Source organism: Haliotis rubra, unplaced genomic scaffold, assembly GCF_003918875.1.
Source record: "Haliotis rubra isolate DU_JTF1 unplaced genomic scaffold, ASM391887v1 Scf67, whole genome shotgun sequence".
NCBI classification, from domain to species: domain Eukaryota; kingdom Metazoa; phylum Mollusca; class Gastropoda; order Lepetellida; family Haliotidae; genus Haliotis; species Haliotis rubra.
The window spans coordinates 1,328,218-1,344,811 of record NW_025767379.1 but is presented as its reverse complement, the minus strand read 5'-3'; the positions used below and the strand labels follow the sequence as shown (position 1 = coordinate 1,344,811).

General features: G+C 43.5%; 1 protein-coding gene across 1 annotated transcript; it reads left to right on the top strand.

Annotated features, from left to right (window-relative positions):
• The first annotated feature begins 5,733 nt into the window (after positions 1-5,733).
• LOC124257622 lies at positions 5,734-11,087 on the top strand. The gene is made up of 3 exons (XM_046691725.1): positions 5,734-6,134; positions 6,564-6,767; positions 10,829-11,087. The coding sequence occupies exons 1-3, from the start codon at positions 5,789-5,791 to the stop codon at positions 11,068-11,070; spliced, it is 792 nt and encodes a 263-aa protein (XP_046547681.1). The 5' UTR covers positions 5,734-5,788; the 3' UTR covers positions 11,071-11,087.
• The last annotated feature ends 5,507 nt before the right edge of the window (positions 11,088-16,594 follow it).

Here is a 16,594-nt window from a genome sequence, read left to right as displayed (position 1 = left end):
CGCACACATATGGACGGAGTCAAACAAATTAGGTTAAAATCCAAAAAGGTAATGTAATAGTTAGATTTTATTACTTTTCATATTTTAGCCACCAACCCCTTCAGAATTGCACCAGGGGTACACATCTGGGCTAAATAGAACTTCGACACTTAACCAAATGTATTGAGGAGACATGAACCTTTCTGTACTTGAAGCAGCTACTCTCATCAGTCTGTGACTGTGACCCTGTTCCTGGTACTTGTTCATCCCAGAGAGCTAAGGGATTAGTATATACATAATACAGAGGTTCACAGAGTTCCAGTATGTGCTGATTACTTAGCTGTTAGGATACCCAGAGGACGTACGTTAAATGACGCTTGGGTAGAGTCACTGAACCAGGCCACGAGTGGATCACATGTGCAGTAACTACTATTGTATAATTTCTTTGATGGGCATTTTAGTAGTTGAGTTGATGAGGAATAATGACAATTATTACGGATATACAACTTCTTTTATTCTGTGGAGGTGACGTTTCGATATAGATTCTAATGTCGTTGTCAAGCAAGTGATACATGAGTAAACAAATTGAGAGAATAAATACAGGAGTTGTTATTACAGTAGATAGGGAATGAGTTGTTTATACAATAAATGAGGCTGATGTACAACGCTTGTATAAGAGATTGAGTAGGTTGGTAGGAAGCCAGAAGGGTGATATACAAGGACTGAACTAGAGCTTATACAACTGATAGGAAGCCAGGTGGATGTTTATACAATGGATGGGGTTGATATACATGGTTGGAATGAAACAGGTAATGTACACAAGAAATATATTGATTACTTGATCAAGTGATGGGGAATGTAGTATCCTTCATCTCTGTTGAGGGTGGGTCCTATCTTCTTGATGTGTACTGCTTCCAAAAGTTTATGAATTTTGTAGTCTGACTGGTTCTTTTCTATGGTTTTGGTTTTTGTCCCATTTGATGGTGTGGTTAGGATGGTCTTTGATGTGGTCGGCAATGGCTGATTTAGAATCATTTTTCCTAACCGAAGCCTGGTGTTCCTTGATCCTGAGGGTGAGTGGCCTTGATGTTTCTCCAACATAGGAGTCACCGCAGTCACATTCTATGTGGTAAACCACACCTGAGGGGTCTTGCTTCTGGGACGACCTAGGTCTTCCTGTGGCCTGTAAGAGGTTCTGGATGCTGTTGCCTCTTTGGAAGGTGACGTCTATGTCAGCTTGCTGCTTCAAGAGGCGTCGGATGAGTCGTCGGATGTGATGTCGGATGTGATGTCGGATGTGATATATATTCATGTACACATTCTCTCAATTTGTTTACTCATGTATCACTTGCTTGACAACGACATTAGAATCTATGTCGAAACGTCGCCTCCACAGAATTAAAGAAGTTGTATATCCATAATACTTGTCATTATTCTTTACTATTGTATAGTATGGACAGTAACGACTGAGTAGATCGTGTTCAGCAAATGGAGCCGGTCAGTGTGGTTCATTGTATTGTAGTTCATGTGGTTCATTGTATTGTAGTTCATGTGGTTCATTGTATTGTAGTTCATGTGGTTCATTGTATTGTAGTTCAAGTGGTTCATTGTATTGTAGTTCAAGTGGTTCATTGTATTGTAGTTCATGTGGTTCATTGTATTGTAGTTCATGTGGTTCATTGTATTATAGTTCATGTGGTTCATTGTATTATAGTTCATGTGGTTCATTGTATTGTAGTTCATGTGGTTCATTGTATTGTAGTTCATGTGGTTCATTGTATTGTAGTTCATGTGGTTCATTGTATTGTAGTTCATGTGGTTCATTGTATTATAGTTCATGTGGTTCATTGTATTGTAGTTCATGTGGTTCATTGTATTATAGTTCATGTGGTTCATTGTATTGTAGTTCATGTGGTTCATTGTATTGTAGTTCATGTGGTTCATTGTATTGTAGTTCATGTGGTTCATTGTATTGTAGTTCATGTGGTTCATTGTATTGTAGTTCATGTGGTTCATTGTATTATAGTTCATGTGGTTCATTGTATTGTAGTTCATGTGGTTCATTGTATTATAGTTCATGTGGTTCATGGTATTATAGTTCATGTGGTTCATTGTATTGTAGTTCATCCTTGACACCAGTTCTAGTACCTGGTGTCATCACAGGTTTAAAGTCGTTCAGCCATGTGGTTGTCGTCAACGGTGATAGCCTTTGATGCGTTTTCGCATTTACGTCGGTAAACATGGCGTCAACAATATGGGTCATGACATTGAGATTGAACGTGCGATTTTCATGACGTCAACAATGAAGTAGGGGCCATGACATTGAGATTGAACGTGCGCGTTGCATGACGTCAACAATGAAGTAGGGGTCATGACATTGCAATTGAAAGTGCGCGTTGCATGACGTCAACAATAAAGTAGGGGTCATGACATTGAGATTGAACGTGCGCTTTGCATGACGTCAACAATAAAGTAGGGGTCATGACATTGAGACTGAACGTGCGCGTTGCATGACGTCAACAATAAAGTAGGGGTCATGACATTGAGATTGAACGTGCGCGTTGCATGACTCTCGTACTGCGTTGACAACCTTATTTCAATTCTCATAGATGGCTCAGAAGTAGGGTAGTGGAACAGTGTCACACAGGAATATCAATGCATCATTAACCACTCGGTCTATATTAGTATCATAACTTGGTCGACTGACCGTGAACTGTAGATACGTGCATTCATGCTTGACACAATATAACTTATCTGACCGCACTCGTTCACCAACACATGGTGGAGATCAATATCAGCAGTAACAACACATTCATCCCAATATTTGTGTCACATCAGGACAGACACGAGAAGTCTACCGATTTAAGAGAAACATACACGTCAAAGAGCTAAAGCTGTAAACTTCACGCGCGAGAAGAGTTATTAATGAATTGGGTTTTTTATTGGATGAACCATCTTTAATGAGAGTTGGTCAAATCCATGACATACAGATACAATTTTCTTAAAAATCTGAATCTGTTGGAGGAGTGGGATGTGACGTGCGCACGAATAAATCACATCGATAATGACACAACCGAGATTTCGATTTAATAGTTTCAAATCGACCGCCTCCGTGGTGTAGTGGATAGAGCGTCCGCCCGGAGAGCGGAAGGTCGCGGGTTCGATCCCCGACCGCGTCATACCAAAAGACGTTAAAATATGGTACTTGTTGGTCCCTGCCTGGCGCTCGGCATTAATGGGTACAACAAGGACTGTTCGGCTCGGAGTCAGTATAATGTGTCTGAGTGGGGTATTCATGCTTCACTGCGGCATGGTATGTCAGTGGGCTAGCACTATAAAACCAGCTTCAGTCTGGGCTAGTACAAGCAGCCGCACATACACATACACACGCATGCCCGTCGTCATATGAGCGAAATATTCTCAAGCACGACGTTAAACCCAATTTCACCTCACCTCACCTCACCTCACATCACCTCACCTCACCTCACCTCACCTCACCTCACCTCACCTAGTTTCAAATCCTTTTGTTTGTTTATTGGTTAACGCCTCATTCGGCAATATTCAAGCAATCTGAGCTCCTTTCACGAAGCAACCTTTCTGTAAAATCAGTCTTTCAGCTAAGGTTCAAGTGACTTACGATCAATCCAGTGGTTAAAGACATCACAATCCCGTGAGCATAGATCAACGCAACTGGGATACGATGACAAGCCTCAGCCATGTTAGCGAGCCTGACCACCAGATATCGTTTGTCACCTCTTATGACAATCATGGTTTTGTTTTGACCAATTCTAACCAGCATCTTCACAAGTTTTAAATTGGAAGGCGTAAATAAAAGGGACAAAACCCTTTCCACATTCATAAGAAATCTCTGCCAAAACAACATGTTATTCAGTTTCTATGGCGGAGATTCCATTGATTTGTCAATAGCATCAAACAAGCACCAGCAACTGTAACATACGACAATAAACAGATTGATATATGACAACTAAGATGGTGGAGAACATTTAACGGATCAAACAGCAATGGAAGTAACAGACAGACTGTAACTAACACAGCAGACGACAACAATCAGGACAAACGACAACTTCGATAGCAGACGACAGCTTATGGAATCCGGAAAGAACTAAAGCCTCACTAAGCTGTTGTGTGGGATGTGATTGGTAAATAGCACCACCATGCACGTGACAACTAATCTTATGTCCACTGGCGAAGGAATGGATTACATTCGTGAAATCTGATTGGCTAGATACGGGTGGCAGACGCCAGATAAACAGTAATGACAGTCCCCCGGGGAACCAGTTTGGAAGTTTGTACAGGGTATTGACGCTATATAATTGTTCCGATGGGGTGGAAACTGACAGAGTGGTAGCTATTCCCGAACGATTGGATGTGATATTTCAGGCAGAGGATTACATTGAAGAGGCTGGGTTGGCATTATGTAACAGATTGATTTGAACAAAATCAAAGTGAGCACGTATATCAAGAATATTTGTGGAACAAGCCAAGGGAGAAGCGTGGATATTTGAGACAGTCGCGTTCACGTTGTGATGTGTATCAAGTGAAACCAATTCCTTCGTACCTACTGTCTTGTGGAAACTAGAGAGGTTTGTTTAATGAACTTTCAATGTCTGAAAGAACAACTCAAAATAGGTTGAAGAACCTATTTTGTCAGTTCTCACATTTATGGAAATTTGCGGATAGTGGTTGCTATTGGTCAGGTAGGGCATGTTCCCCTTTTTCGCGAACACCTCTTGTCATGACTGATTTTCTGGTGTATAATCATGTATATTTATATTTGACCATAAGACACGGGGTGTTCGGAGTTTGTTGAAATGTTCCACAGATGGTTGTATAGATTTCTCTGATATAGTTCCTTGTGATTCTGCGTCCTCTACAGTACACCCAAACATTTGAGACCAAGCATTTTTTCAGTTTGGCCTGAAGAACTAAATATTTTGAATCGAACCTATGAACCTACATATCAATTATCTACAAACATATTTTGCGACAATGTATTTATGCTGGCTGACAATTTACCCTTCTTCTCAACAGTTTGAAGGATAATTATTTTTTCGAAGCTCTTCTGGTTTTAATGTAGTTTTCACAAAAAATCCCCAGCCAACAAAATACAATAAAATGGTTGGACACTCAAAGTAAACTATTTGGTCCATACAGTATCCTACTTCAGTGTTTGTCATAGTAAGAGAAGTACTCTCCCTTGTCTTGTGTTCTTTGTGGGCCGTGGGGTAGCCTAGTGGTTAAAGCGTTCGCTCGTCACGCCGAAGACCTGGGTTCGATTCCCCATATGGGTACAATGTGTGAAGCCAATTTCTTGTGTCCCCGCCGTGATATTGCTGGAATATTGCTAAAAGCGGCGTAAAACCATACTCACTCACTCTTTGTTAGATTGTTGGTTCACTCTAAATATTGGTTTCTCTTCAAAGGTTGCTTGCCTACCAGATCTGTGGTCATGGAACTCGTCCCGGAAGTGAATAATTAGAAGTGACGTCATTAGGACAACAAGGAGTACTCAACTAAGTGAACGAAGTCGATTCAGAGGATCGCGTTTTCATGTAATACAGGGGCAGTGAGGTAGCCTAGTGGTTAAAGCGTTCGCTCGTCACGCCGAAGACCCGGGTTCGAATCCCCACATGGGTACATTGTGTGAAGCCCATTTCTGATGTACCCCGCCGTGATATTGCTGGAATATTGCTAAAAGCGGTGTAAAACTTAACTCAGTCAGTCAGTCATGTAATACATCACATCAAGGAACGTTCTCGAAGATTCAGATCTCGTTCTCGGACACCAGATGATGTGTTTCATACCCAGCCGATTGGCGCACGTGGTTCCGGTTTTCTGTACACTGTTGGCAATCATCATGTCGGGCACCGGCGACGGGGGCATTACAAACGACGGGATGTGGACCAGGAACACCGTCATGGACGACCTACGCTCCACGTCAGATGTGTTGTGGGTGCACGAAGCGTGCATGTCAGACATTGCCTGTGTTGTCATGTGTCTTAGCAGCGTGGTTTGCAAAAGCGTCTTCTACAACCCAAATAACCACCAATGTCAAGGTCACAGTGTAATTGTGACGGTGTCAGACACTACGGCAGAGGTCGGCAACATTTTCTTTGCGAAAATCATACCACCAGGTAAGACACAGTAAATCCTTCGTGAAATAAGTGTGAAATAAGCATTTTAAACCAAGAAAGTATAATTCACAATTTTGAATCCTACATATTTGCTTGAACACAATTCCAGCTTTTAAGTGAGTGAGTTAGTTCAGTTTTACGCCGCACTCAGCATATTCCAGCTTTATGGCGGCGGTCTGTAAATAATCGAGTCTGGACCAGACAATCCAGTGATCAACATCATGAGCATCGATCTGTGCATTTGGGAACCGATGACATGTGTTAACCAAGCCAGCGAACCTGACCATCCGATCCCGTTAGTTGCCTCTTACGACAAGCATGGGTTACTGAAGGTCAGTATTCTAACCCGGACCTTCACGGGTCTCAAATATTAAGACATTCAGGTATCGAATCACTTTATTCACACATTTTACTATTTGTTTCTGCCAGCTCCTCCTACTACTACCACGACACCAACGCCGTATCTACACTACGCCGACACCGTGAACAACATGGCGTACGACATCTACACGAGCGGCCCCATGGGCTGGCTTGACGCCGAGGCGGAGTGTCTGAGGCGTAGCAAGAGGCTCATAAGACTGGAGACCTCGGCTAAGAGAACAGCGCTCAGAACCAAACTGGGGACCATCAATGGTAGGACGCTATCATCAGCTGTTACTTTCATTACAGAGTGTTTAGATGTTGTAAGCTGGGGACCATCAATAGTAGGACGCTGTCATCATCATTACAGAGTGTTTGGATGTTGTAAGATTTCATAATTAGAGAAAACACCTGGGCTTCTTGAACTCCCCCTCCAATGTTATTATCTCCCATATCACATATTGGTGATCACAGACGGCCTGGAGAATGAGGAAGTACCAGCCCTTACGGTGGCTATAATCCCCATGATCTTCCTGCAGTGCAATGATAGGAATGTGACATCCATCTAGGGCTCCTGCACAGTTTCGAAAATACCATTTGCGTTCAAATCCTAGTATCACGTCCTTCAGATCTTCATTTAGGGGAAAGGTTACACATTCCGGAAGCCAAACATCACATATGGTGTGACAAACTTCGTGAATGCATTTACAAACAGTGGACTTCCCAATGCCGAATAAATTTCCCACAGTTCAATATTCTGAAGTTAAAGCCATCCAGCCATCATTTCGTCAGGGTGGAGATGATGCCGAATTTTGTCTTGAGAGGATGGTTGGAACTAAAGTATATGTACTGTGCGGGTTGGTTTCCTCCGTTCTGTGACCTTCTGGTGACAAAGACATCTTGGGTAGCAGACAGTTGCTCTCATTCTCTGTTGTGAACTTGACTCGAGGATGCTGATGGTTCAGGTGCTGGGGGTGCTGTCCAGGGTCTTGCTCGAGATGCAGACTTTACTTTCCTAAAGCAGCAGATTGGTTGGAGGGGTGTGGTGGACAGGGCTCCTTCTTCTGGGTCAATCATGTAGATTTCTGTCCCTCCCCAGGTGAAGTACTTGATGTTGATGCAGGCACTGGTAAGGGGGACAATGGTGTCTACATATGCTGGGGCTCATGTCTTGTAGGCTGTCCAGGTTGGGTAGGCGGAGTACTGATAGGACGTCGTCTCGGGGAATGTTCGTGAAAAGGGCCCAACACGTCATCGCTGACAAAGCGGTTTATGTCACATATCTCCTTACAGAATGTAGGCATGTAGGATTACCCAGAGGTGCTAGACCTTTTGTCAGGTGTTTGGGGGTATTACAGAATACAGTGTCACGTGAACTTTGCCGGGTGATCTTAATGGTAGCTCTGGTGGGGAAGGAGTTTACCAGGGTGGGGAAGGAGTTGTTCAGGTGTTGGCCAGGGTGGGTAGGAGTTGACCAGGGTGGGGAAAGAGTTGATCAGGGTGGGGGGAAGGAGTTGACCAGTGTGAGGAAAAAGTTGTCCAGGGTGAGGAAGAAGTTGTCCATGGTAGGGAAGAAGTTGAGCAGGGTGAGGAAGAAGTTGTCCAGGGTGAGGAAGGAGTTGTCCAGGGCGAGAAAGAAGTTTTCCAGGGTGAGGAAGTAGTTGACCGGGGTGAAGAAGAAGTTGCCAAGGGTGAGGAAGTAGTTGGCCAGGATGAGGAAGAAGTTGTCCAGGGTGAAGATGAAGTTGCCAAGGGTGAGGAAGTAGTTGACCGGGGTGAAGAAGAAGTTGTCAAGGGTGAGGAAGAGGTTGTCCAGGGTGAGGAAGTAGTTGTCCAGGGTGAAGATGAAGTTGCCAAGGGTGAGGAAGTAGTTGGCCAGGATGAGGAAGAAGTTGTCCAGGGTGAGGAAGAAGTTGACCAGAGCGAGGAAGTAGTTGAAAATGGTGAGGAAGTAGTTGAGCAGGGTGAGGAAGTAGTTGTCCAGGGTGAGGAAGAAGTTGTTCAGGGTGAAGAAGTACTTGACCAGGGCGAGAAAGTAGTTGAAAACGATGAGGACGTAGTTGATTAGGGTGAGGAAGTAGTTGTCCAGGGTCAGGAAGAAGTTGTCCAGGGTGAGGAAGAAGTTGTCCAGGGTGAGGAAGAAGTTGTCCAGTGTGAAGAAGTAGTTGTCCAGGGCGAAGAAGAAGTTGTCCAGGGTGAGGAAGAAGTTGGCCTGGGTGAGGAAGAAGTTGCCCAGGGTGAGGAAGACGTTGTCCAGGGTGAGGAAGACGTTGTCCAGGTTGAGGAAGAAGTTGAGCAGGGTGAGGAAGAAGTTGTCCAGGGTGAGGAAGAAGTTGTCCAGGGTGAGGAAGACGTTGTCCAGGTTGAGGAAGAAGTTGAGCAGGGTGAGGAAGAAGTTGTCCAGGGTGAGGAAGACGTTGTCCAGGGTGAGGAAGTAGTTGACCAGAGTGAGGAAGAAGTTGGCCTGGGTGAGGAAGAAGTTGGCCTGGGTGAGGAAGAAGTTGCCCAGGGTGAGGAAGACGTTGTGCAGGGTGAGGAAGACGTTGTCCAGGTTGAGGAAGAAGTTGAGCAGGGTGAGGAAGAAGTTGTCCAGGGTGAGGAAGAAGTTGTCCAGGGTGAGGAAGACGTTGTCCTGGTTGAGGAAGAAGTTGAGCAGGGTGAGGAAGAAGTTGTCCAGGGTGAGGAAGACGTTGTCCAGGGTGAGGAAGTAGTTGACCAGAGTGAGGAAGAAGTTGTCCTGGGTGAGGAAGAAGTTTTCCAGGTGGGGAAGAAGTTTTCCAGGGTGAGGAAGAAGTTGTTCAGGGTGAGGAAGTAGTTGCCCAGGGTGAGGAAGAAGTTGTCCTGTGTGAGGAAGAAGTTTTCCTGGGTGAGGAAGAAGTTTTCCAGGATGAGGAAGTAGTTGACCGGGGTGAGGAAGAAGTTGTCCAGTGTGAAGAAGTAGTTGAGCAGGGTGAGGAAGAAACTGTCCAGGGTGAGGAAGAAGTTTTCAAGGGTGAGGAAGTAGTTGACCAGAGTGAGGAAGTAGTTGGGCAGGGTGAGGAAGAAGTTGTCCAGGGTGAGTAAGAAGTTGTTCAGGGTGAGGAAGTAGTTGACGAGGGCGAGGAAGTAGTTGACAATGGTGAGTCAGTAGTTGACCAGGGTGAGGAAGTAAATGTCGAGGGCGAGAAAGAAGTTGTCCATGGTGGGGAAGAAGTTGTCCAGGGTGAGGAAGAAGTTGTCTGAAGTTGTCCAGGGCGAGGAAGAAGTTGTCCAGGGTGAGGGAAGAAGTAGTTGACCAGGGTGAGGAAGAAGTTGCCCAGGGTGAGGAAGTAAAATGTCCAGGGCTAGAAAGAAGTTGTCCATGGTGGGGAAGAAGTTGTCCTGGGTGAGGAAGAAGTTGTCCAGGGTGAGGAAGTATTGTCCAGGGTGAGGAAGAAGTTGCCCAGGGTGAGGAAGAATTTGCCCAGGGTGAGGAAGAAGTTGTTCAGAGTGAGGAAGTAGTTGACCAGGGTGAGGAAGACGTTATCCAGGGTGAGAAAGTAGTTGAGGAGGGCGAGGAAGGAATTATCCAGGGTGAGGAAGGAGTTGACCAGGATGAGGAAGTAGTTGACCAGGATGAGGAAGTAGTTGACCGGGGTTAGGAAGAAGTTGTCTAGGGTGAGTAAGAAGTTGCCCAGGGTGAGGAAAAAGTTCCTTCAGGGTGAGGAATTAGTTGAGCAGGGTGAGGAAGAAGTTGACCAGGAGTTGAGCAGTGTAAAGATAGGGTTGTCCAGGATGAGGAACGTGTTGACCAGGTGTTGAGCAGGGTGAAGAAGGAGTTGACCAGGGCGGGGAAGGAGCTGAGCAGGAGTTGAGGAGGTGTTGAACAGGATGAAGATAGGGTTGTCCAGGTTGAGGAAGTTGACCAGGATGAAGATAGGGTTGTCCAGGTTGAGGAAGTTGACCAGGGTGGGGAAAGAGTTGAGCAGGGTGGGGAAGGAGTTGACCAGGACTTGAGCAAGGTGAAAATAAGGTTGTCCAGGGTGAGGAAGAAGTTGACCAGGGTGAGAAAATGGTTCTTGTCCAAGGTGGGGAAGGTGGTGACCAGGGTGAGGAAAGAGTTGAGCAGGGTGGGGAAGTGGGTCTTGTCCAGGGTTACGATGGCTTTCCCTTTGTCAGTAGGGATATAGATATCAAAAAAGTTGTAATCCATACAATTGCTCCTTTGTCATTAATGAAGACGCCTATGAACGAAGCCTTTGATATAAACTATACCCGATGTCGTACCATTTGCACATAGTTGTTTATTTATACGAGCATTTATTGCACAGTTGTTTGCTGTAAACAGTTTTATTGTTTGCCTGTTTATGTTTCAGCAACACGGGACCAGAATGTATGGGTGGCCGGATACCGCTGTTGCAATGCGGACCTCCCAACGTGGGACAGTGCAAAGCTCTACCCCAGTGATTATAACATTTACAACCATTTTATGTACCCCCTTCCCTGGAAAATCGTGACCACCGTGAACTCCTCAGACACCATCGACCTACTGACAGTAGACCTCAGCATTGATGACAAGCGGCTGTTTGTTTGTGAGGACTTGACAGGAACTGACTGAGGAACCACGTGCACGAGGGCACGTAATCGTAGAGGTACAACTGTTGTTGAATGATAATCACCACCAGCTGTATGAACGCAATTATCATGTTATGCCCCATGAGGATTCCGACACGTTGGCATTGGAAAGAAGAAAGAAAACTCAATTAAAAAACCAAACAAACATATATAACTTATGATGCATGAAAGGTCCCATCCTCGATAATCTCCAGGGTATACGTTACGATAACTCTCCACTATACCTTGGATGCATCCACGGCTTGCTATTGGCCCTATGATTTTATTACCCCCCTTGGCTGGCTTTTTATCCAATCAGGTGTCTACGCTGGGAAGTTGAGCGAACCAATCACAAATCACTTTCGTTTCCTAAATTATCTAACCGTTTAAACTGGGCAACACAATTGATGCAGAGGTACTCTGAAAGAGGTAGAAGGAATTCTTTTATTTATATTTTTGAAAGTTTCAGATCAGTCAATTTGTCTGTATTATTTCCTAAAAAATCTGAGTGGCACTGCGAAAAAACCTTCGTGACTGCGACCGCTATCTTTGTCGGCATTGGCAAGCTCGGATGTAACGGCGGCTTAGCTGATTGGCTACTGTGAGAATGCAGAGCCAGCAAAGGGAGGTAATATAATTATGGGGCCAAGCCGTGGATGCATCCAGGGTATAGTGGAGAGTGATCGTAACGTATACCCTGGAGATTATCGAGGATGAAAAGGTCCTATAGAAATATATAGCATGCAGTTGCGAACTTTCTAACCAGCTGTTATGCTCATTCAGCAATCCATGCTTGTCAGAGGCGAATAACGGGATCGGGCCGTCAGGCTCGCTGACTTGGTTGACACTGGGTTGTCTAATTGTCTAACTGTCCATGCTCAATTGTCACAAGCTGATACAAATGCTTGCCGTAAGAGGCGATAATACAGATCATTGTTTTCATGCTCGTGGTGTCAGTCATCGGATTGTCTGGTGCAGACTCTACTATTTGCACGCTGTCTTCACATACCTGAACATACTGTGGGGTGTCAAAAATAAAACAAACGAATAATTGAATTGTAAGGACATGTATGCGTCATTTAGTTTCAGAACATGTCGCAAGAACTTTAAGTTGATGTTCTGTTTATGGATTGTTATTATGAACAATAGTGGCATCAGCAAACATCAAACTGTGTGGACACGTCATGCATTTCGTCATAACTATGTGTGGACACGTCATGCATTTCGTCATAACTATGTGTGGACACGTCATGCATTTCGTCATAACTATGTGTGGACACGTCATGCATTTCGTCATAACTATGTGTGGACACGTCATGCATTTCGTCATAACTATGTGTGGACACGTCACGTCATGGACACGTCATGCATTTCGTCATAACTATGTGTGGACACGTCATGCATTTCGTCATAACACAACTCATGCATTTGTCACAACTGTGTGGACACGTCATGCATTTCGTCATAACTATGTGTGGACACGTCATGCATTTAACGTGGACATCAACTATGTGTGGACACGTCATGCATTTCGTCATAACTATGTGTGGACACGTCATGTATTTCGTCATAACTATGTGTGGACACGTCATGCATTTCGTCATAACTATGTGTGGACACGTCATGCATTTCGTCATAACTATGTGTGGACACGTCATCTATTTCGTCATAACTATGTGTGGACACGTCATGCATTTCGTCATAACTGTGTGTCGACACGTGATCCATTAGGTTATGGATTTCAAGATGATGATGCGTGTGTTATAAAGATTGTATCCGTCATGGACTTCAGCATATTTCTGTGTTGTGGGTTATGTTTTAGCATAATTTGGGTATGCCATAGATTACAACATAGATTTTAACAGTATATGTAAAAGTCACACATTTTTATGTCTTGTCCGGCATTTAAAAATAATAGCATTATTAGGTTTTGTCATGGTATTTCAGTCTTGATGTCAAATTAACACGTCACCTAATTTCAAAATAACACTGCATGTGCCTGAGTAGTAGATTTTCAAGACATTGCTGCACTGAGACTCAGTAAGAATACATGATATGGGACAGTATATAGAGAATCTCACCTGAGTGTCTTTTGATATTAAATATATCACCACGAGTTGATAAAGTTACAAATACCGAGGCTTGCCGAGGATATTTTTACTTTTATCAACTCTTCATTAGTTTTCAATGAAAAATGTACATCTCTGAACACTGTACTGCCATTAGACTTGCAGTGCAGCGATGTCATAGCATTGTGACGTCATCAAGTTCAAGACGTCATAGCATTGTCAGGGCATTGTACAAAATCTATCTCCTAGGAGATATCGTATGATCTCACAAAGCAATATCTCGTGTGGAACACAGTTTTGGATGATAAAGATGTTATATGTATAATAGGCCACGATATTTTGCGACGTCTTAAATGCCAGTAGCTACGTACATGTTCCGGTGTTGCACTGCAATAAACTATATCAGCCAGACTGTCTTCGTATCGGTGGTGCAGCTTTCTGACATTAACTCATCCCTGTCATTACAAGCATGGTAGTTAGGGCAGGATTTAGACCACTCTTTTAAACAGTTGCAATCTCAAGACCTTGCAATGGTTAATCGTAAGTTTAGAACACCAATAGAGAGCTTACCAAGACAACTCAGTATTGTACAGTAATTGTTTGGATCAGACGGTACACCTTTTGCTGAAATATTGGCTTAAGTGCCAGGAATAGTACCTGTGGTGAGTGGCCAATATCTTTCAAAAGCATCAATAACGTTACTATTGACAACAAGATCTAGGTCACGTGCCTTAATAATTTTCAAGAATTTAATCTTTTCTCGGATCCAAAGAAAACTGTAAAAAATGAATACAAAGAAAAATCTCTTTCAAAACAAAATCTTTCCTGGAGCAATTTGTTTTTCTCGGTAGTCAGGTAATGTTTGTGCTTATTGCTCTGACTGTGTCTAACAATATTTTGCTACTTGGCGATATTGTAGTCTATCGGTGTCAGTTGTACATTTTGTGTTTTCTACAGTTTAGTACAGCGTTTACATCGTAAGTAGTTTGCACTCTCTACCAAACCATGGTTTGTTTGCTTTCTTGGTTTTACCTTGTTGTTTTGGGACTATGTCACAAAGCAAGCCAAAGATTTCCAACGCCTCGTTCATAAATGAGTCAGTGAGTCTTTTACGCCGCATTTAGCAAATATTCCAGATGCGGGGGACACCAGAACTCGGCTTCACATATTGTACCCATGCGGGGAATCGTAACCAGGTCTTTAACCACGAACGCTTTAACCACTAGGCCACCTCAATCCCCGGGTTCGATTCCCCACATGATCACAATGTTTGAAGCCCATTGCTGGAATATTGCTAAAAGTGGCGTACAACCTTACTCAATCACTCACTCACTCACAAGCGTTCACAAGCAGGTGCGCGTGTTCGTCGTCTGACCTGTTTATTTTTGTGATAATGTAATCACGACATAGCGTGCTTGCAGCACTCAACAAACCCACCTGTTTGCCTGCTGTCTGTACAAAGGCGAGTCTGGTCCAAGCACTCGATTAAGTGATGGACATCAAGTGATGGACTGCTATTGTGATAACGGACCACGCCGTGGGGTAGACAGAGACGGTGACGAGCACGGGTCATCCTTGACGGCGGTCATCATTGAACACTTCATGGACCGGCCGACGCTAACATGGTGAAGGCAGATAACATGGCAGTTTATAACAGTATAGCACGAATCATTTGTTCTGATTGCTTCTGACACGAAATGTGAAGGTTTAACGAGATGAGTTTTCCTTGTCCAGTGTGGGGATGATTTCCTGTCTCCAGTACATCCAGGCTGCGTGCGTGTTGGTGTTCGACAGACGCTGATGACGCTGTATCAATGTCGAACAGATCGATCATACAGGTAGAGGCTCCAGTATAATCAGATTGTTTTCACAGAGAATATATATATTTTCGGCAGCTGCTGCCAGTCATGCCTTTTTTCGAACGATTTTTATGTTCCTTTTGCAACATTTTTTAACATGACACCTTGGGCATGCTCAGACTAATTAGCGAGAGACATTATCAAGCAGAATTGGACCGATGACATGTCTATAGAGAATAGTTACGGCTCGATCTAAGTTTCGTGAGGAGGAAAAGTATTTTTCGCTATCCTCGACTGAATATCAAACACTGTGTCCCGTAATTTGTACCATTTTAAAAAATGTATGTTAATTTTGTATGTTAATTACTGTGGAATCTGCAAATCGAAGTGACAGGTATGTATGCGTGCAAACAAGGTTACACACTATATACAATCGTCAACATGCAAATTAGCTCGTTCTCAAGTGACGCAATGTCGTCATGTTCTGGACAGCGGTTATACCACGCCTCGCCGGAAGCAGTTGTCGCTTCTTGTGGTGTAAATGTTTCGCAGGAAAACAAATACCGTCCTTTGGCGGATGTGTTATTTATTTCAAGTTCTTGAAAACCTGTGAATTATAAAACATCACATATGATAATTAATGTCTGACATTTGATATACAATTGTCTGTAAAATAATCACAATATTATTAGACCGATCTTTGTAAAAATATATAACGAATCTTTATGTATATGATTAAAGCTTTTATCACATTAATTCATTGTGCGTTTTCAGTTTATCTTTTAATATTTATTAACTGCATCAGTCAATCAATCACAAACTGTGACAGAGAAAGGTAATTATGTAATTGCTGCAACAGGGATGTTTTAGCGCGATTTGAAGATGAAGTCAATTATGTACGTGTAAAGGGATGTAACGTGTGAAGGCATGTGTTACGCCGTGTTAGTTTTACGCCGAGTTTAGCAATATTCCACCAATATCACGGCGGGGGACACCAGAAATGGGCTTCACGAGTTGTATCCATGTTGGGAATCAAACCCGGGTCCTCGGCGTGACGAGCGAACGCTTTAACCACTAGGCTGCCCCACCGCCCCTTAAATCATCAAGAGAATACACACCATCTTGGGGAAGGGTGGGTCCCTGGACCCAGTCGTCTAAGGCGGCGGAAAACCCAGAGAATTATAGAAACCATGGTTCAAATCCCAAAGTATCCCCAATATGTTTATGAACACCATAACCCTTCTGACAAATACCATCTGCGAAAATATGTTAGCAGCCACGTACTTTAAATGTAACATGCATTTAATCACTTTAAGGAATCGACATTTTAAGGAATCGACATTTTATATGTGTATCTCTTAATTTGACTTTTGTTGGAAGCCACTCAATTAGTTGAAAAGAATGAAACGCTTAGTTCCTCTGCATTTCTGTGAACATCCCCCATTTGGTCAAGTTGAAACTCTAGATTTTCATCAAAGTATTGTTCAGAGTGTTCTCTAGGTTCCGCGTGAATAGTTTGTGTGTGGTACAGGGTCATCCAACTTCTTTGTGTTTGTGTTTAAACTCGACTACATAATGTTCTATTTCTTCTCCGATTTCACAGACTGATATAAAAGGGAAACGTCAATACCCTCTTTTTATATGTGTTAATCGATCGTAC